At 46.3% G+C, this 22,235-nt stretch overlaps 1 protein-coding gene across 2 annotated transcripts in view; it reads right to left on the reverse strand.

The window, feature by feature from the left end:
- Window positions 1–185: 185 nt before the first annotated feature.
- The window catches only part of Camsap1 (calmodulin regulated spectrin associated protein 1), a 69,452-nt gene continuing 47,402 nt past the window's right edge, over window positions 186–22,235 (reverse strand). For both annotated transcript variants that reach the window (XM_059260323.1, XM_059260324.1), the window contains 9 exons: window positions 21,126–21,217; window positions 20,399–20,483; window positions 17,449–19,816; window positions 15,917–16,053; window positions 15,189–15,397; window positions 14,561–14,663; window positions 13,132–13,247; window positions 12,486–12,604; window positions 186–1,303 (listed from right to left, as the gene is read on the reverse strand). In XM_059260323.1, the coding sequence (XP_059116306.1) occupies window positions 1,001–1,303; window positions 12,486–12,604; window positions 13,132–13,247; window positions 14,561–14,663; window positions 15,189–15,397; window positions 15,917–16,053; window positions 17,449–19,816; window positions 20,399–20,483; window positions 21,126–21,217 (3,532 nt within the window). In that variant the 3' untranslated portion in view covers window positions 186–1,000. The remainder of the gene's footprint in view (window positions 1,304–12,485; window positions 12,605–13,131; window positions 13,248–14,560; window positions 14,664–15,188; window positions 15,398–15,916; window positions 16,054–17,448; window positions 19,817–20,398; window positions 20,484–21,125; window positions 21,218–22,235) is intronic.

Consider the following 22,235-nt stretch of genomic DNA (forward strand, 5'->3'; position numbering starts at 1 on the left):
TGAAATAACTGCAAATAACCACCAAGTTTTTAAAGAGGCAACAAAGAAGAATTACCAACCTCACCTGAGACTGCACACCCCACTGAGCATGCTGCTCCTCCAGAAGCAAGAACTACGTCAGGCAAGCCAGGACATCACAACACCACGAAGGAACCGGCGGCCGCAGGGTGGAAAGTACACTACTATACCAAAATCTGCCTTTATTATTAAAGTGAACCAATCAGCACATTCCCCAGACCTAACCAGTGGTGGCTGAAGCCGGCTTAGGCTGCCTGCTCCCAACGAGGCCAGCGTCAGCTAGCAGTACCCACAACCCTCCCGACTGTGTGGCAGAAATAATCACTCCAAATATGTAAACGTCATTTTAGCAGACAAACTTTGCTGATTTCAGTGCTTGTAGTGAACTGGCATTTTCAGTAAACTTTTTCTGAGCAGCAAGGAACAGGATTTTTTTTTTTTTTTTTTCAGAAATCTTAGAACTGGATATAAAGGTTGGCAGTAGACACAGTCAATAAATATCATACAATTTCTAAAATGAAAAAGATTTCCCATACGAACTCCTTTTATGAAGACATTCAAACACCCTGACCCGAGAGCGAGCCTCGGCCCTATAATCACGCACGATTACAGCTGGCCAACGTGGGGCATCAGGCAATGTGCAAAGGGGTGGGTGAGGGAGGCCAGAGAGCAGATCACATTTAACTTATCCTGAAGAACTTCAAGTGAGGGGTCCACAGCCCAGGACCTCACTCCATGATGTCCCTTATTCTGGGGATCTCAGTGGTCAGCAGGGCCACAGCAGCCGTGCCCATGAAAGCACAGCACTCACTCCTGTATACTCCATGCCCAGCATCCATGTGTGCAGGGGTGAGAGGATCTTCTCTGTTCTGTAGGAACCTCTGTAAAAAACTGTCCGCGGCTCCTCACACTTCGTACCAAATGGATGAAAATAATAAATAGGGATCCCACCAGTGCATCCTCTCGGTCCTGGTTGCCATGGTCACTTACGAGTCTGGGTTTTCTTTGGCACTGTGGGCCGCTTGGGCTGCCACAAGTGGTTATGGATTGTGAGTGCATCCACGCTGACGGACATGGTCTTGGCTGGGATCAGGTTAAACTGCTTTCGGTCTGAGCTGTATTTATACAGTTTGTCAATCATCTTCTTGGTGATGCTCTTTGGCCCCGTGCCAGTGAGTTTGTAGATTTCTTCAGTGTCAGGTTGGTAGCAGTAAAGCGCCCTGAACTGGCACCCCGCGTCTCGGAACAGAATGATGTAGTGGTTGGCATCACACTTCTCCAGCTCCTGGGGAGTGGGAAGAGATGGAAACACTGAATGACACTCTTACACCCCAGGTCACTGTAACTGCCCCACAGGCAGGTGTTATTCCAAGGTAGTAAGGGTCCAAGAGCACCCACTTCTAAGAAGAGCTAAAACGGGTCCAGCACAGCCTCCCTACTTTAGAAAGTTATGGTTGGCCACTTGATAGAACATCAGGTGCCAACGAGATTTCACTGGTCTAAGTAAGCAAGGAAAAAGGCTGCTGAGACAAACTGAAGAATCACAACAGACTATGTTTCACAGCATTACACTTTAGAGAAACACATATCAAAACCAAGTGAGCACCACTTCACGTCCTCCACAATGGCTAAAATAAAAAAGACTGTGTAGTCACCATGAAAGGATTCTAGCTATTCTACACACACTGTGGACAAAGAGTTTTCATGTGGCCCAGTGATTCCTGTTTTCACACACACACACACACACACACACACACACACACACACACACACACACACGAAAAGACAAAACAGATCCATGCCAAAACTCAGATGCTCGCTATCTATAGATGAATGTTGACATATCCCACATATCTATCCAATGATGAAAGACGTACCTATACAGAGGTCTATAATTAAACATGAAAATGAATATTTAGGCACACATAACCACACTTCTAAACTTCAAAAGCAGGGAGCCAAATAAAAAAAGACAGACCCAAAGGCTACACTGTGTGTCTGTGTGTGTTGCACATGAAGGTCAGAGTACACCTTTCAGGAGTCTTTTCTTTCCTTTGACCATGGTATCTGCAAATCAGACTCAGATCACTGGGTTTGCACAGCAAGTGCTTTTGCCCACTGAGCCATTTCACTAATCCCCAAAGCCATGTATTCTAGGACTCTATCTACATGCAAAATCCAGAAGAAGGAAATCCAAGGAGACAGGATGCAGGGATGCAGATCAGTGACTACACTGTTCTATTGAATATACTAAAACCCACTGAGTTATGGCTTTCAAAAGGTGGATTTTCCTAAGCCTAGGAACTGTAGCCATGCGGTTGGATTCTACAGAAGGTAATGTATGGTAACTGCTCTTTCAAGTATGTTTGAGAACATGTCACCCAGACACCTTAGAGAATAAGGATAACCCTGAAGGTCACTGACCTCCATTTGTTAACAGTTGCATGCCAGCTAAGCCTTTTCATCTTCACAATCCTCTTCAAGCTGGTGTAGTACCTACTTTTCAGGAGTGGTTCTGTGCAACATTTATTGGCCTCCTGAAATTCAATTAGCCCCCTTTGAAGATACCTTAAAATTTATGAGCCTGAATGTAGCCATTATGAGACCATTAGTTATGCTCCTTGTGTGCTGTCTGTTTTTTCTTTATGGATCTTAGTTGTTCTTTTGCAGAGCTGCCAGCTTAAGTCATGCTGGGATCAAGAAAAACGGGCCTTGGTGGTTTGTGTTCCTGGAGTTGTCCATGCCAGTGGATGTCCACACGCCCCAAAAGAGAATTTGACATCGCTGCTGCCGTTGTTGCTGTTATAGCAGTGGCGGCCACCGCTGCTGCTGTTTCTGGGATTTCCATTTCATAATTGTACTACAACTAGCACAGTGGAGATCCTGGCAGCAAAAGCAGCTACGACAGTTAGTTAATTTTTCATTCTATTGGGCATGATAAATGTAATTCAATAGTTATATACAATTCGATTGGCTTTGAAAATTATAAATTTATAAACTCAAGATCCATTTGCTTTTGGGATACCATCTTACAAGGACTCCAATTTGCAATAAGGCTTGTTAAGGAAGGGAATGGCTCAGTTGCCTTTAGCCTACTGGCTATGGGTGGGATAGGACCTCTGTTGGTCTTTTCTGTGTCGAACACACAGATTGCAAGCCCAGCACCACTTTGAGATCTTCGGCAACAGTTAACTCTGCAGCTCACACACGATTGAGCCTGTATGATAATGAGTATTTAGAGACGGGTAATGCCTGGGGGATGCTCACCAACCTAAGACAGAGCGCCTGTGTGGCCTGGGCAGGCGTCTCCATGACGGGTAAGGTAATCTACTGATGTCCCATGCAACCTAAGTCAGAAGTTCATTTTCTAGGGGACCTGTAGGGCCCTGGCCCCCGTTTGGGTAACTGTTGCCTTGCTTGCTGACCTTGACCTTGATATCCTCCCTATGCTAATTCCCTGCCAGGTTCCACCCTCCTGAATGCTTAAGGGAAGTTCCTTGTCTGTGTATCCTGCATAAGGGGTGTTAACAGCTTAGATGCAAGATTGTAAAACATCGGTAGCGAACTTCTGCCCTCTGGGGTTCTCCCATTGCGCTGTAAGCCTGTATTTAAGACCTCCTCCCTCCTTCAATAAATGACATTCAGCAAAAAAATTAAAAAAATTTAAAAAAAAAAAAAGGTGGATTTTGTGGTCTGGAACCTGGATCTCCCCCTTCCCGTCCCCAATCCTGAGACAGGATTTTTCTGTGTGTCCCTGACTATCCTGGAAATTGCTCTATAGCCCAGCCTGGCTGGTCTCAGAATACCACCTGCCTCCCAAGTGCTGGTATTAAAGGCGTGCACCACCACTGGCATGGAACCAGATCCTAATAGAGCAAAAGAACCTGAAGCTAATACGACAAATGATGATGTTGCTACCAGGCTTGCTGAAGGTGTATGAGAGTAGGCATGCATACCGGTGGACATGGTGCATTCCTACAGTTAAACTGCTATGCCAGCAGTTCCACAGTGGCTGGGCTCCTCAACTCTCCAGGCATCACTTACTGGGAGCACTACAATCTCAGCCTGCTGTCTCCAGCAGGTGCAAGGGAGATTCTGGGACCATGTGACACACACAGGGTACACCAGACTGAAAGGAGGTTCCAGTTCTTGCTCATAAAGCCAAAAATTTTAAAGATTTATAAACATGTAAAACAATGCCTTATGATTCTTGGCTTTAGAAAAGACAATTTTCATAAATACATGTGATTTTGTCAATGTAATGGATTTATTGTGTTTAGTTATTTCATAGTAGTAGTGTGTCCATGTGTATGATATAAGGAAGTGTACATGTGTGGAGGTGAAAGGACTACTATCTGCAGCTGGTTCTCTCCTTTCATCTATACATGTGTTCTGGGGATCAAACTCGTATTGTCAGGCATGTATTGCAGACACTGTCACTCACCTAGTCACCTCACTGGCCCAGAGTGTTTTGCCTGCATGTATGTCTGTGTACCACATATGTGCTAATGTCCATGAAAGCCAGAAGAGGGCATTAGATCCCCTAGTGTTGGAGTTATAAACTGTTGTGAGCTGCCATGAGGGTGCCAGGAACCGAACCCCGGCTTCTAGAAGAGCAGCCAGTACTCTTAACCGCTGAGCCATCTCTCCAGCCATCATGAATTTACAAATTTTTAAAAGATTAAGTGGAAAAAGAAAATCTAAGTCTGTATACATAACACTGACCTCAACTCTTAACAGTGTTGAAATATGACCAGAATGAGCCCATCAGGAAGAAGAGTACCATCTCTAGGAACTGTGGATGTTAGGTTCCTGAGCAATAAAGAATGTATAGTATAGTTCCTGGGCCATGACCAGTCTAACTCAGCAGCTGGTGTGTAGCACTGTGAGGAAGCTGGAATTTCAACTTCCTAGGTATCCAAATCACTGGCTGACAGGAAGGCTCCCTGTACCTAACCTACTGATCATCATATTAACTCTGCCTTCCCTCTAGAGTTTGTTTGACATGGCAGATTGGGTATCATATGACCAACCCTAGATAAAAATTCTCAAAAAGGGTTTTCCTATGCAGAAAATATGACACCCAGTTGTGCTGCATGCCCCTAGGGGAGGCAAGCCAAGGGACCACCTGCACATAGACGTATACTCCATGCCTGCATCTTCTTGGCACAGGTGGTAATAGAACTGAGTCAAGAGGTTTTCTGCATGTCTGAAGGGAAGGTGTTCTCAGGGTCACGATGTCAGTACAGACAGCCTCTCTGTATGAAAATCTTCATGAGGAAAGAAGTCTGATCACAGGCCACTCTGTCCCTAATCACATCCGAGACTGGACCAGTGGGAGGAGACATGTACATTGATTTAGTCGAAACAGCTCACATTCTCTTTTACAAAGTGGCCATGCACTGGCCCTCAGGACCAAAAGAGGCCGTGGTGAAGTGAAGGGACTGAGGGAAGCACCCAGAAAGAACTCAGACGTCCCTCCCTCCCTCCCTCTCTCCCTATCTCCCATGCCAGAACTCCCTGCACCAAGCGGGCCGAGGCCCACAGTGCCCATTCATTCCTCTTCACCAGAGCACCAGTAGAGCCTGCTAGAGCCGGAGAGAGCTGAGATTTCCACCTTTCCAATGTGTGTAGCTATGGCAGTGATTCATTCCATAACCTTCTTCCATTCCTTATTTTCTATTCTTTAAATTCCACCCTCCCACGTGAGTCTCTTGAGGGCTCTGTGCACTGTCCACCCGGGTTAGAGCATCGCTGTTCACGCTTCCCCACCTGGTTTACTATGAAGCCTCTGTACTCTATGGCCACATCACAGGACTTCTTACTCCCACCATTTTTATTCTTGCTCTCATTCTTACCCCCTCCTCTTTTTTTTTTTAAATTACATTTTTATTTATTTGTGCTGGGGAACACACATGTTGAGGTCAGAGGACAACTTGCAGGAGTTAATTCTCTCCTTCCACTATGTGAGTCCTGCGGATCTCAAAACTCAGGTTTTAAGATTTAGTGACAAGCACCTTTACCCTTGGCCCACTCTTTTTAATTCGCAACTGTCACCTTCCATAGCTCTAACAATCTCTAAAATGTGTAAAACTGGAGTCGTCCAATTTCACCCACATTGAGGGTTTTTCCTTTTCAAAGTCTATTTAATATTTAATCTTACCTTATCCACCCTCCCTCCCTCCCTCTCACTACCAATCTTAACTAAGATCTGCGTACACTCTATACTATCCTTGGATGTTTATCCTCCAGCAGTTACTTAAGTCAAAGGGGCCACTGTGGTTAACTGGCTAATCCATATGCAGTGATAATAAGCAGCTGTGGGTGGCTGCTCTAGCATTTACCAGCACATTCAGGGAATAGTAGAGTTTAGACCAGGTACTGAGCTCCTTCGGGGAGGATCCATCTTCTGAACTGCACACTCAACACTACCACATCCCAACTGAACACTGTATACTCCAGCTGAAAGACTACAGCTGACTTAAGCAATAAAACACCAGATTCATCAATCCCAATACAGTAACAAGGAATATAAAAAATGGGAGGTGTAAGGATGGTTCAGTAGTTAAAAGTACTTCCTGATTTTCCAGAGGATGGGAGTTCAATTCCCAGAACCCACATGGTGCCTAACAATTATCCGTAACTCCAGTTCTGGAGGATCTGTCACCTTCTTCTGGCCAACTTGGGCACCATATGGTACACAGACTGACACTGAGGTGAAACACATATATATAAAATAAAAATAAACATTTAAAAAGATATTATACATGCACATATTATATATACTATAAAAGCAAATATGTATATTCTATATATTATATACACATATCTATACATGTATATATAAATATATAAAAACAAGACAACCTAACTCCACCAAAAACTAATCAAGTCCTAAAATGAGAGTTATATGAAATTCCAGAGAATTCAAAATAATAATTAAAAGTTTTTCCAAAGACACAAATAAGGCCAAATGAACAAAATAAGGCCATGGATGATATGAGAGAAATTCAACAAAGAGAAACACTGCAGAAAAGCCTGTCTGAAGTGCTAGGAATAAAAAGCATCAAGGACAGAATATGTGCCCCCTGAAGAAACTGAAACAATCAAACAAGGACAAAAACAAAATAGTGGACCAATGAGAATTCCAAGACATACAGACACTCTGAAAAGGACAAAACCTACAGGTACAGGTGTAGAAAAATCTCAGTCCAAAGGCATACAAGACATTTTCCAAAGATTACAAACAGTAAGTTTCCGAGAGTTAGGAAAAGAGAATCCACACACAGAAGGCATCCGGGACACCAAACGGACCATAAAACCACCTCCTTCATCATGTCGTAACAAACATGAACACAGGACAAAGAAAGGAGCAAGAGCGAAACACCCGAACGCCAGCCCTTGAGGAGACCCAGCAGTGCTGAGTGTGCAGCTCAGCAGGTCACACTCCCTAGTGCACTCTGAGTGTGATGTTACTAGTGGGGCAGCTGCAAACTGCTGGCCACCATCACTGTGCAATGACAGCACTCTCCCTCAACTAGAGAAAGGAGGGGACTCAAATACAAGAGCCACAAAACGGCAAAAGTCAACACACAACTTTCAGAACTAATGCTGAATATTAACTCTCTCAATTCCACAATCAAAAACCAGACTCATACAGACCTCCTCACAACGATAGACATGTTCCCTGATGAACAGATGAAAAATTCTCAACAAATCACTTGCAAACTAAACTCAAGAACACATCAAAAAGATCATTCACCATGATCAAGCTGGCTTTGTTCCAGAGATACAGGAATTATTCAATATACATAAAGCAATAAATGTTTTAAATTATGTAAGTGGTCTCAAGGACAAAAATCACAGGTCACGCCGGGAGGTGGTGGCGCACGCCTTTAATCCCAGCACTCGGGAGGCAGAGCCAGGCGGAGTTCTGTGAGTTTTAGGCCAGCCTGGACTACCAAGTGAGTCCCAGGAAAGGCACAAAGCTACACAGAGAAACCCTGTCTCAAAAAACCAAAAAAAAAACAAAAACAAAAACAAAAACAAAAACAAAACAAAACAAAAAAAAAACCACAGGTCACATTGATAGGCATAGAAAAAACTTTTGATGAAATCTAGCATCCCTGCATGTTAAAAGTGCTGAAAAAGGTCTGGAAATGGTTCAGTGGTTGAGAGCACTGGTTGCTCTAGCAGAGGACCTGGGTTTGGTTTCCAGCACCTACACAGTGGTTCACAAACATCTCTAATTCTAGTTCCAGGGGATCCAATGCCCTCTCCTTATCTCCACAGGCACCAGGAATGCATGTGATACACATACATACACTTAAAATAAATAAATCTGAGGAAGGGAGGGGGAGGGGAGGGGAGGGGAGGGAAGAGGAAGAGGAAGAGGAAGAGGAAGAGGAAGAGGAAGAGGAAGGGAAGGAAGAATCCTGAAAAAACCAAGAACAGAAGAAACGTAACTCAGCATGATAAAGACTGTTGTGGTAGTTTGAATGTAACTGGCCCCCATCAGCTCACAGGGAGTGGCACTACTAGGAGGTATGGCCTTCTTAGAGGAAGTGTGTCACTGTGAGGGCAGGCTTTGAGGTTTCCTATGCTCAAGATACCGGCCCATGACACAGTCCACTTCCTTTTGCCTTCTGATCAAGATGTAGCCACATCATGTCTGCATACACTCCATCATGTCCCACAATGATGATAATGGACTGAACCTCTGAACTGTAAGCAAGCTACCCCACTTAAATGTTTTCTTTATAAGAGTTTCCATGGTCATGGTGTGTTTTCACAGCAATAGAAACCCTAACTAAGATAGCTGTATATTTCCAGTCTACAGTCAACACTGTTTTATATAGGGACAAAGTCAGAAAGCAGTTCCCCTAAAGTTAGGAAAAAGACCTAGTACCCACTGTCTCTACCCTTATTCAATACAATACTGGAAATCTTAGCTCAAGCAGTAAGATAAGCAAATAAAAGGGATACAAATTGGAAAGGATAAAGTTGAATATCTCTATTCATGGTGATAGGGTCCTATACATAAGAAATCCTAAAGACTGCACCAGAAAACTCTTAGATCTGATATAACCTTTCATCACAGTGACAGGAAACAAAATTAACATACAAAAATCAGCAGCCTTCCTATATACCAGTGGCAAACAAACTGAAAAGTAAATAATCCCATTCACAATGGTCTTTATAAAAATAAAAAAATAAAAAAATAAAAACAGCCGAATACTGTGGCACACACCTTTAGTCTGAGCACTTTGGGAGGCAGAGGCAGGCAGATCTCAAAAGTTCAAGGCCAGCCTGGTCCACACAGTAAGTTCCAGGACAGCCTGGGCTACACAGAGAAATCCTGCCTTGAACCCCACCCCCCGCCAAAAAAAAAAAAAAAAAGCCTGTAAACAAGCAACCTTGGAACGACACTAACCAAGGATGTGAAAGACCTCTAAGCCTGGCCTGGTGGCGCACACCTTTAATTCCAGCACTCAGGAGGCAGAAGCAGGAGGACCTCTGAGTTCGAGGCCAGCCTGGTCTACAGAGTAAGTTCCAGGACAGCCAGGGCTACACAGAGAGATCTTGTCTCAAGAAAACAAAACAAAACAAACAAACAAAAAACAAGACCTCTATAAATGAAAACTTTAAGACACCAAAGAAAGAGAGAAAAATACTAGAAGATGAAAGGCTTCCTGTGCTCATAGACTAGTAGGATTATTATTGTTAAAACAGTCTCCTATCAAAAGCAATCGACACATTCAATGCAATTCCAAGCAAAATCCCAGTGACATTCTTCACAGAAATAGAAAAAATAACCTTGAAATTCATATGGAAGTACCAAAGACCCTAGATAGAAAAGCAATCCTGAGCGAAAAGAAGAGATGGTACCCCATACCTGACTTCAAAACACACTCCAAAGCCACATTCTTGTCATGGTGTAACACTAAGACAGACATGAATACCATCAGAGGAAAAGAGAAGACCCAGATATAAGGCTACACAACTACTGCCATGTGTTGTTCTAATAAAAAAATTTTAATGTGTATGAGTGTTTTGCTTGTATGTATGTATGCATACCACATGTGTGTTTGGTACCAAGGAGGCCAAAAGAGAGTAGTGGATGCCCTGGAATCAGTTACAGATGGTTGTGCCATGCACATATGGGAAGCACTAATTAGACTCAGTGGGTTATTCAAAGAGGAAGAGAAGGAAGAGATGGAATTGGGATGGAATGGGGGGCGAGGAGAAAGAGGTGGGTATAATCAAAATACACTGTATACATGTATGAAATTCTCAAAGAATACATTTAAAAATTATATATGAAAATAAATAAAAGACAAAAAGAGAGGGGGAGGAGAGAGGGGGAATGGAAGAGAGATGGGGGATGGGTCGGCAGGAGGGAAGGAATAAGCTCTTCCGGAGGTACCAATTTTACTACTAAAAACAAGCAAATAAGGAAGAAGGCTTAGTTGTAATTACGAAAACATAATAATTTCTGATGAAAGACAGAGCAGTGTTGTGTATCTGTCTTATACCCCAAGGCCAGCAACACATTCATAAGCCCCCCTGAAATAGGGGCATTTGCTTTCACAGCTTTCTTTTACCAGAATTCCATTCCTGCCAAGTTAAGGAACCATGCTAGAGCTCATCCCTAAATTTCAGGTGACCCCATCCAGAGACCTCCTGGGTATGCATCTTGCCCAAGGTCAGCACACTGTTCAGAGAATTCTAACCTTCCCCTCCACTAACCGTGCCTCCTCTGTTCCAGACAGGACCCAAAGTCACTCCTAACTCAGGTCTCATTTGCTCCCTATGAAATCAGGACACTTTCCAGGTTCTGTCCTCTAAAGGTAGTCAGGAGTACACTCCTCCCCTAGAGCTCCCTCCAGAGGCCCTGCTCCTCCCTCACCTGCTCCCTCTGACCCTCTGAGAGGTAAAATCAGTTCTTGTCTTCCTCTGCTCATTTCCATTTTACTTGGGGTAAAGCCAGTCTTGGTCTTGCCTTGGCCCGCAGAGGCCCAGTGCCCTGGGACTTCTGACCAGACCCTGAGCCCAGAGTCTGGTCTACACCTCCCTCTCTCACCTGCCCCTGAACTGCATGCCCTGTCTTTCTTGCAACTGCTTGAGTGTCAGCTGTTCTGAAGACCTACAAGGCCCAGCCTGAAGCTCTACCCAAGGCCCTGTTGCTGCTGCTGTGTACTTTTTCAATTCCCTTGTTTCCTATCTGAAGCCCATACCCTGTGACTCCACATCTGATGGGAATCAGACATTCACACTAACCTTTCAAGTCAGTGGCTGTCTTCTTGCATTACTCACAGAACCATCATGGATCCCATCATCATGATTCCTCCCTGGAGAGTGGCCCACTCAATGTACCTGTCCATCCTGGGCCACTGCACACTGTTCACCAATATCCGCACTCTGTAAGGATTCACTGTGCAGATGTGGGCCTCCCTCCTCACCACCCAGACTGAGAGCTCGCAACTGTACAAAGCATGGCAAACCCTAACTTTGACCCTCACTTTCTCACTGCCTTCTGGGTCCTTGTAGCTGGTAAGGCTATTAACATCTTCTCTTGCTCTTTTGTTGAGACAAAGTTTCATACTACAGTCCAGGCTAGCCTCAAACTCACAGTAATCCTCCTGCCTCATCCTGTAAGTGCTTCGATTATAGGCATGAACTACTATACCCAGACCTGGCTGTAGCAGCAGACACAGACAGCCTCAGGGAAGCTGACAACCAACACAGTAAAGACAAGCCATATTTCACCTGACATAACTTTTAAGTTCTTGGTGACTCAGGTGCCCAAAGTGCCCCCAAGGCCTACCCTTCACTATAACTCCTGCCACCAACCATGGACACTCACTAGCAGACTGCAGCGTCACCTGCCTGCTTTCTGTCTCAAGTGCATTGTCCTCAGTGACCAAACTATACTTATTCTTCATTTAAAAACCATCTAACCTACTCTTGGGGAAGGGGTGTGGTTGATAGCAGGGTACTTGTCTACTATGCAAGCATAATGGGGTTCCACTGCCAGGACCAAAATAAAAACACCACCACCAAAACAACATACCATATATTCCCCCCACAGAAAGAAATATGGGCCGTTGGACCAGGGTCCTGGTCCTCTCATGGCCCACACACCATGGATGCCACAAACAGAAGTGTCTTCTTTCCCAGCTGGAAAGCCTTATATTTAGGTTTGTCCCACATGAAACTATTAATAGACTTTTTAATGAATCAAAGCTCCATTATTCTCTACTTTTCAAAATTCCTTTCTTCTATGGGGGCCCAAGCCCTACTCCCTGGTAATCAGGAGAAAAAGACTCCATGTCTATTGAGTAACAGGGTAGCTTAAAATAACGGAAAGAGAAGATACCTCTAAGCAAACACCAAGGGCTAACAGAATTTGTAATCTACAAGCACCTTTTATTCTACATATAACCATCATGAAATTTGACACTTGCCTCCAATATTGAATTCTTGTGAGGTTCATTTACTTTTCCAGCCAGACAGCAGTGGGAGATGGCATTATGAATAATTGGTTTGTTTGATTTGCTACTGGGCTCCTTAAAGAGTTTAGGACCTAAAAAAATCAGATCAAGAATTGCAAAATTAGTAACAAGGTCAAACACACACAAAAGAGCAACACTTTTCTCAGAAGTAAAATACAGAAAGCTGTAATGATGGACAACTACGCAATTTTGAAAACAGACCATAAGGGCCTCTTCAAATCTACTCAAAAGAATTTGCAGTTATAAATTTAAAAAATATATATATTAAAGCAATTATAGCTATTTTCTGATTTGAGTCTCTTTACTATATAAATGACAAACCCAGAAACCTGAAAATGTAAGGTTCCAAGTGCACAGGGTGTGTGATCCGCTTTAGCTCTGCTCTCAAAGTAGCAGGGAGCTGGGACAAATGTGAGGATAGGTCAGGGCCTCTACTGTGCCCCTGCTGTGGACACCCGGCAGTTAGACACAGCTCTGACACTGGATAAGTACTTAATTAAAAAAAGACCTTTTGACCAAAATAAAGATGTAGTTTAAGGAGTGTTCCACCCGGGTGCCCCTGTGGGCAATATACCCTAAAGAGGATGGTGGCTGTTACCTGTGTACTCGGCCACAGAGGCCAAAGAGGAAGCTGCCGATGCAGTCTCCCAGTCTCGGTCTGTGCTCCTACTGGGGTTGCGGCTCAGGATGGGTAAGGCTTCCAGTGATTCAACTCTGCAGGAGAAAAAGACAAGGTGCTCAGGCTGCACTTCTCTCCCACTACCGTGGCCACCCATACCATCAGGGCAAGAAGCATGCCCACTGCGGCAACAGGGCTTTCCTGTGAAGGTGGAGGACTTGCTAAGCTTTTACTAGGCACTGCCAGAGGGTGCCACCATGAGTTCAGGGAGTGAGTGATGCAGGCTCAGCAACAGAGGACCAAGTACAGGTGGCTAACAGCTGTCAAACAAGTGACAAGACCCAGGGAAGGAGGGACCACAGTGGGGCTAGTCTGAAAACCCATACTCTTGATTCCTGGCAGGGCTGGGCTACACATTCAGGGACGCTGTATCATGAACAGTAAATACCAAGCCTGAAGACTAAGAAAACTGCTTAGAAGGTAGGCTGATGCTCTCTAGACAGGCTGACAGGGCTGAGAGTAGAATATAGCTGGGTAAGCAACTTCCAGAACAAAACTAGAGCACCATTCAAAGTTCCTCAGGAGTCCTCCACAAAGTCCGGGATACAAAAAGCCACTAGACACTGAGGAGGCAGGAAAATGCTTCTTCACAGACAACATTCATATGATGCCCATACATGATACCACTCACATGAACCCCAGCTACAACAAGAAGTCAGAAACATGCAGGAGTTCCTAAACCTGCAGTGAAAATTCACTGGACAGGTACCCCCAGCACCTGCAAAATGACTTTGTAACACAAAGGGGAAGTTGTAACAGCTGGTGGAAAATGGAAAACACCACTTTAAATGATCCAAATAACCCAAAAGCACTGGCCTCTGCCCGACCCACAGCCTGAGAAAGATATTCACACTTCAGGTTGTCCCAGCTGAGAGCAAGTGACTCCATGGGTGGTGGTGGGGGCAGAGGGCCTGCAAAACTGTCAAGATTAGAAAAGATGGAGGACAGTCCTGAATTAACAGCATTTCAACAGATCCAGGCTGGGCAACAGTTGTCAGGGTGTTCGTTATGGGGGAACAGATAATGGATGACTAGACAGACTGGGGATCAGAAAAAACGACAGTTTGACAAGTATGATGTTGACATACACACTGAAGTATGTGGGTGATGGGGCTAGGTGTCACCCTACACTTACAGATGTGTGTGACAAGAAGTGCACACATCTGACAGGAGGTCAAGGAGAAAGACTGAGGGAAGATGTCACAGAAGCTCATGAGCTCTGGTGCGGGTAGGCTGAGTTTCCTCCTACACACTGCAGAATTGGTTATAAAAGACCTCTCCTTCAGCTTTGATCTGGAAGGGTCTCTCCCTCTTGGCAAGTGCACTGAGATGCCCATAGCTTCCTTACCGGTGAGAAGGTGTGCCCCCTGAATGAACGCTCTCAGGTTCTGTTGTTGCTGCAGACGCCAAGGATAAGCTGGAGCCAGAGTGAGTGCGGCTCAAGTTATCAGCTGCAGGGACAAGAAATCAGCAGACTGTGAAGAGCTTTACCAGGCCCATCCCTAACGCCATAACTCACTGTGACAAGGAGCTTCCCTGTGCCAAACCCAGCCAACTCTCTGGCCCAAACCCTGGACGCCCCTTGCCATCTCAAAGCATCACATTTGGTCTCAATTTCTCAAGCCTGTTTGAAGGGATAATCCCCCGTTACCCTGCCCACCTCACATAGGTCCTGAGAAATTACAGTGAGCTAAAGAAGCCGAGCACTACACACCAAGTGCAGCATGGGGCGGGATGAGGCTGCTTACGGGTGGAGGAACACTTGGTTCCAGAGTCACTGCAGGACTCTTCTCGGTGCACTGACTTCTCGGTGCACTGACTTACGGGTGGAGGAACACTTGGTTCCAGAGTCACTGCAGGACTCTTCTCGGTGCACTGACTTCTCGGTGCACTGACTTACAGGTGGAGGAACACTTGGTTCCAGAGTCACTGCAGGACTCTTCTCGGTGCACTGACTTCTCGGTGCACTGACTTACGGGTGGAGGAACACTTGGTTCCAGAGTCACTGCAGGACTCTTCTCGGTGCACTGACTTTGGCCGAGGCTTTTTAGGCTTCGATTTAGGCTTGCCAAGTCCTTGCTCCTCCAAGGCCTGCTGCTGCTTCCTCCGTAAGTATTCCTGTTTAATAAGCTCTCGCCGAGCCTTCTCCTCCTCCTTCCGTAGCCGATCCTCTTCAGCCTTACGCCTGAGAGCAAAATGGATTCACAAAAGACTGGGTCAGAGGCACTCTTCCGAGGGACAAGTCTACCAGCCCCACCTCCTGCAGCCTTCCCCAGGGTGCTTCTCTGTAGCGCTCTCTGCAGATTAGAGCTGTGGGAGTTAGGGGCAAAAGGCACTGGTGAAAGGGGCAGGGTGGGACTGAGTCACCTGGGAAACTCTGGAGAGTGCTGGGACCACAGATGACTCATTTCCTGGGCTACACACTGGTAGCCTCATCATTACCATGGGGAGTGAAGAACAGGACTCACAGGGTGCTATGGACATGAAGGATCACCCAAGGGAAGGGTCGGCCATGAGAGCTGCACAGATGAGTACTGTTGTGGCCAGCAAATGCTAAGTGCTAACAGCAGGGGTGAGGAAGGAGTGAAGTGGTGGTGAGATGCCACCCCAACTGGGGTGGGTCAGCCTGGCCCTGTCTACCATCTAGACGGATAGCTCTGCTCTCCCGCTAGACACAGCTGGAGGCTGCTGAGGAAGAGGTTACCGGGCTTCATCTCGCTTGAGTTCCACTTCAGCCTCCAGCTGCTGCTTGCGTGCACGAGCCTCTTCGGCCTTGCGCTGCTGTTTCAGAAGGAAGGCTGCCCTCTTCTTAGCAAGCTCATCTTCTGCTTTCTGTTCATCCTACAAAACCCATCACTTTGTAGTCAGTGACAGCACAAGAAACTCCTTAAACGATCCAACCTAGGCATACCTTGATCAAGTGTGGACTTTAACATACACTTAGACAATCTGACTTTTTTTGGTGAGACAGGGTCCATGTAACCCTGAATGTCCTAGAACTCCCTATGCAGACCCAGCTGGCCTCAGACTCAGCGATCTGTCTGCTTCTGCTTGCCAAGCCATGCACCACCAGGCCCTGACTCTCTAAGTAATGAATGAGCTGATCATACACTGCGACACATTGAAAAAAGTCCAAGCCATCAAAATAGCCTCGGTTAGATGACCTTCCACATGCCCTGCAACAAATTCGGTTTCCCTGCAAAACCACACATTTCTCCACAAACTGAGCTCACACCAATGTGACTGCACTCACACCACACAAAGTACAAATGGGAATGAGGAGATGGCTCAGCAGAGAAAATGTCTGCTGGGCAAGCATGAGGACCTGAGTTCAGATCCTCAGAAGCCACAAAAAAGTCAGGCAGGAAAGACAGCGATAAGGAATCTGTGGAGCAAACTAGCTAGCCAGGCTAACTGAAATGGTAAGCTCTGGGCTCTGTAAGACACCTTGCCCCAATATATAAGGGTCTATGGCCATATCACCCTGAACTCATCCAGTCTCATCTAATACATAAGGTGGAGAGCAAGCAAGGAAGACACCCAATGCCAACCTCAGGCTCTGGTGCTCGTGTGCACCACTCCCCGCGCCCCTTCTCTCTCTCTCTCTCTCTCTCTCTCTCTCTCTCTCTCTCTCTCTCTCTCTCTCTCTCTCTCTCTCTCTCTCTCTCACACACACACACACACACACACACACACACACACCACATGTCAATAAAATGTGTATCTTATAAGGCTGAGACTATGCCATGTGGTAGTCAGGAGGAAACAGACATGGTCAGGACAGAAGAGAAACCCCAGATCCATAATTTTCTTCATCTCTGAGAAAGTGCAGGATAGAGAAACAGAGATATTTCTAAAGCTTGTCTGTGGCCAGGTTTCTGTATCAGGGGTGGGAAAACTGCAGCACATAGGTCATGTCTGGCCTGGATATCTTTGTGCAGTCTTCAAGTTCTGAGCATTTTTTATAATTTTAAATGACCAAAAAGTCATCTGAAAATCAAGTATTTCATGATTCATGAAAATTATTGGGTTCTAGGATGTGCTGCCTGTGACTACATCTGACTGGGTCCACCCTCCACCCTGAGGATGGAGGTTTCTGTAGCCCACAAACGCAAACATGTTTCTTCCCTGGCTTTTTATGGAATTGGTTTAGAACAGAAGTTCTTGAGACATCCTCATACCCAAGGCGATGTGAGCACACCTCATGACCTTTTCACACACTACCACCTCACTCACCTTGAAGAAGAAACCAACCCCAGGTTTCTGGTCGCCATCTCCACCAAGCTCCACCGAGCTTTCATGGCCAACCACCTCTCCATCCTCGTCCGGGGCCTTCAGGTCAGAGAGGTCCACCTCAATGAGGCTGGCCTTGCTCCTCAGCGGCTCTTCCATTAGAGTGTGTTCTTTGCCTGCGATGGCAGAGGAGCTCAGCCCTGCCTCTTTCACACTTGTCTCCAGACCCTCCTTAAAGTTCATCTGTTCTGATACAACGTTTGCATCTTTGCAAGAGGACGGGACAAAGGTCCGATGGTTGCTCTCATCATGGAGCCTATAACTGTCAAAGAGACACTTCTCAGGGGGTTCCCCACCTGGGTCAGAGGGTGACCGTGGATGGGTGCTTGGGGGCAAAGACCGAGGATGTGGGAGTGTCTCCATACTGGGTGTTGGGGTTTTGCTCCGAGAACAACCCTGCTGTCTGTCTTTTGGAACCTTCAGTTCAGCTGGCCTTCCCGGACGGGAGTTCCGGCCCTGGCCAAGCCGTGGGGGTTTGCGGTGGCCAGGCACACCAGTTGGAGAGAGTGGCTCAACGAAGTGGACTGGGGCCTTTACCTTTTGGTCCTGGCAGTTATTTTTAGCGCCTGGGGTTGGCACTGTGGGGGACTTCATGAGAAGCTGCTCCTGCTGCTGGGAGATCTTCAGTATAGCCTGCTGCAGTGTACTGATGGTCTCATTCAGCTTTTCAATAGACAGGTCACACTCATTCACATCCACCTCACCAACACTGTCCTCTAAGAGAGCAGCAGAAATCACTCTGTGCTTCTCTCCATCATGCAAAGAAGCCGGGTCCCTGGGTTTATGTAGCTGTGCAAACGCCACATCCTGAGACTCACTGAGATCTCTCTGATCTTCTTTGACAAGGAACCCTTCAGTTTTACAAGTGCCGTCATCCAAGTCCTCCCCGTTGTGCTGTGTGAACTCCTTAGTGAAGTGTTCGGGCCTCAGGGGCTGTGGGGCACCGTCAGCCTTCCCCTTCTTCACCACATGCAGAAAGGCTGCCTTGCCCAGTTTCAGGCGCTGCCGTGCAGACAGTGCCTCCATCTTTTTCTTCTGGGCTTCGATGGCCCTGCGCTTCTCCTCCAGCTGCATGTGAAGCTGCACCAGCTCAGAAGCCAGCAGACTGGCAGGGTCCTTGCTGTGCCTGCCAGGGCTCTGCTCCCTCTTCTGGCGCCATGTCGTCAGAGGGGCCGGGCAGCTTTCAGATGCATCTGGGGTGGTCTTCTGGGAGCTGCTGGTGCTGGACTTGGTCTCACAGCTGTTGAGCCGCTGGAGCTTCCTTTCAGCAAAGCTGGTCATCTTCACACTTCCGCTCGCCATGGACATGCTGCTGAGCTGAGAGGTCGTGCTCAGACATGGGCTTGAGCGGCCACTGGCATCATCCTTGTCTTCGTGTTCCTTTACCTTCATATCCTCTTGTAGTTTGGCTGATTCCTCCTCACCAGCGTATCTGGGGATAACCATAGGATGGTCCTCACCAATGAAATCCTGCTCTGCATCCTCTACGTCTACCACATCGGAGTCAGAGTCCTGCCTCAGGATAGTCCAGGGTTCTGAGTCGTGGGAGCTGGGACTCTGTGAACCAACATACCACCTCCCCTCATCTTCCTCAGGCCTGCCTACATGGAGGAAGAAGCCATCAGCAGCCTGCCCCTGAGGTAACGGATCGAATCTACCCATGGCCGGAGGTTGCCCTTCTCCTGCAGCTTCTGCTGACTGTAGTCCTGCCTCTGCAGGATCAATGCTTGCAGCAAATTCTGAACAAGGAATTGGGGTGAAAGTTCTGTTCAGGTCACGACTGCCATGGCTACCCGTCACTTTCTTCCGTACCAGAGGCTGGGAGCCCTCACTGGGCCTCTTCGACATGATGGTCCTCGGCCTCCCTTCTCCACGCTCATCTTCCTTAGTGATAATCTGCTTCTCTTTGGCTGGCCGAAGTACTGCTGGCATCAGAGGCTCTAAGTAAAAACTGTCAGGCTTACTCTCCAAAGTGTCAATCTGTCTCTGGGGAGACCTGACACTTGCCACCAGGCCTGGGGCATGAGGTGAGGTCCTGGAGACCTCTGGAGAATGGGGAGACACATCTGTCCTGATGATAGCCACAAGTTCTTCCTCCTCATCCTCAATGTTGACATTGCTCAGGAGGCTTTTCCCACTGGTCTTCCCGGCTGAAGGGTGGGGTTGGTTCTGTGGGGTCAGGTGGATAATGTTGGATGCCAAGCTATCTTTACTGATAGAGCGGGCCAAGCTGACACTGTCACCAGAGCTGGGGTCCACATCACAACTGGCAGCGTGATGGAGAGCAAAGGGTGTTGGCTGGGACACAGGCCTGAAACAAGAGGAGAAACCCACTGTTCAAAAGTCGGAGAGGAGTTCAAGGTCTGGAGAGAGAGAGTACCAATCTTCCATGTGGAAGCGTTACATAAATGCTCCAGGGCAAAAGAGCACCAGAGGTAATTTTAAGTGAATGACTCAAAAACATTTTGCTCCCAACACATCTTCATATGGCTTTAAAGTAACCAAGGCCCCAATGAGCCTTTTACTATATTTAGCACACTACAAATGAAAGCTCAGACACTTTTTAAACCCAGAACAAGTATCACCCCAAGAACCATGACAGTAACGACACAGACAGTGTAGGTGGCACCACTGCTATTAGAGACCTCTCTGACACCTGTAGACCCTCACACCTCTGCTGATGGACACCACAAATCACACAGCCACTTGGCAGTACCCAGGGGCTCACAGGAGAGGACGAGCATAGGAGAGAGCAAGCCGATGCCGGCACTGCTGTGCAAACACTGGCTGCCAGCTCCCTGAACAGCCTGGCCAGTCTTTGCGGGTCCCTGAGCACATCTGGAGACCTGTTGTCTAATGAGCACCTGAACAGAAACAGTTCCAAGTCACCCACCTGTTTTTTTTATCTGGCCATGCTACTGCTGCACCTCGCGGCTGACCATCAACCCGAGTTAGAGAATTCGATCTGTGTCGCTGATCTGTAGTTTGGAGGAAATAAGCACATTCAATGTTACATAACCAACTCTGTACCACTTGAAGTTCTTTTCATGTAATAGCCATTTCTTGGGTAAAGAATCCTAACTCAACCCACACTACTCAGGAAAGCAGATAACCAGAAGAATACAACTTCCAGTAGCTCCAATAAGTGAAGTACAGTGTAATCAGAGAAGAATGCTTGGGACACCTGCCACTCTGTGCATGTTGCACAGAACTTACCAGATTTGAAATGACATTTATACCACAAGACTATAAATTCTAAGCTGTATCAGTACAAATTAAAATTTATCCTGCTAGGACTGGAGAGATGCCTTAGTGGTTAAAAGCACTCGCTGCTCTTGCGAAGGTCCTGAGTTCAATTCCCAGCAACCACACGGTGGCTCACAACCATCTATAATAGGATCTGATGCTCTTTTCCGGCATGCAAGTATAAATGCAGGCAGAGCATTCATACATAAAAAAATAAATCTTTAAAATAAAAACCAGAAAAAAATATTATCCTGCTATTATTAACTAAAATGGGTACATTAGATTAAGATCATTCAATATTGAGGAATGTTATTTTACTACAGTAACAAAGAAAAAGTAACAACAGGGAAAATAGAAGAGAATCATGCTCTCACCAGGGATGTCCTCTGCCTGTGACACCTTTTGCTGTTTCTGCCTCAGTGGCAACAAAGGATGGGATGGACTAAATGTGGAAGCTCCTTTTCCACTAAATAAAAATAATTCAGAGAAAACAGTGAGTTTATCAAACTTCAAGTTCAAAAGCAAAAGCAGAGGATGGCGAGATGGCTCAGCAGAGAGGGGCACTGGCGGAGAAAACCTGACAGCCTACATTCTATTGTTAGTTCTACACGGTAGAAGGAGAGAACTTCCTCCTACAAGTTGTCCTGACTTCCACATGGATGCCATGGTATATGTGTAACCATAAATTCACACATACACAAACACACACATGTATGCAGCACACACAACCAACCAACCAACCAATCAATGTAAGAGTGAAAAGCAAAGGCATGTAAGTAACAGAAAGCATTATAAATTTGTACCAAGCTGGGAGCAGTCAGCGGGTTTCTCTGGGGAAATATTTTCCATAAAACTAAACGGAAAAAAAAACAAAATTTTGAATTTGAGATAAAAATCTCAAACTTGGACTGGAGAGACAGCTCAGGTGGTAAAGTGTTTGCCCTGCAAACATAAGGAGGACCTGAGCTCAACTGCCAGCACCCACATAAGGAAGCCAGGCAGAGCAGCACGTATCTGTAATCCTTGCGCTGGAGAGGACTGCTGACCATCTAGTCTAGCCATATCAGTGAGCTCTGGGCTATCTCAAAAGATAAGGTGGAGTGTGACCAAGAAGACACCAACATCCACTCTGGCGTCCACACACAGGTGCACACACGTGCACAAACACAAACGCTCACAAATCCCAAAGCTGCAAACAGAGATCGTACAACTTCTGGTTGTAGCACATGACACAAAAAATCAAGTGACTACCACAAAAGGGACCGGCAAGGGGTGGGGGTAAGAACAATGCACGATATGTAAGTATGAAAATGTCACACTCACAAGCCAGGAGGTAGTGGCACACGACTTTAATCCCAGCACTTGGGAGACAGAGACAGTGGGATCTCTGAATTCAAGGCCACCCTGGTCTACACAGCAAGTTCCAGGCCATCCAAGGCTATATAGTGAGATCCTGTCTCAAAAACACAAAAATAAAGATGATT

The sequence above is a fragment of the Peromyscus eremicus genome, chromosome 4 (genome assembly GCF_949786415.1).
Source record: "Peromyscus eremicus chromosome 4, PerEre_H2_v1, whole genome shotgun sequence".
NCBI classification, from domain to species: domain Eukaryota; kingdom Metazoa; phylum Chordata; class Mammalia; order Rodentia; family Cricetidae; genus Peromyscus; species Peromyscus eremicus.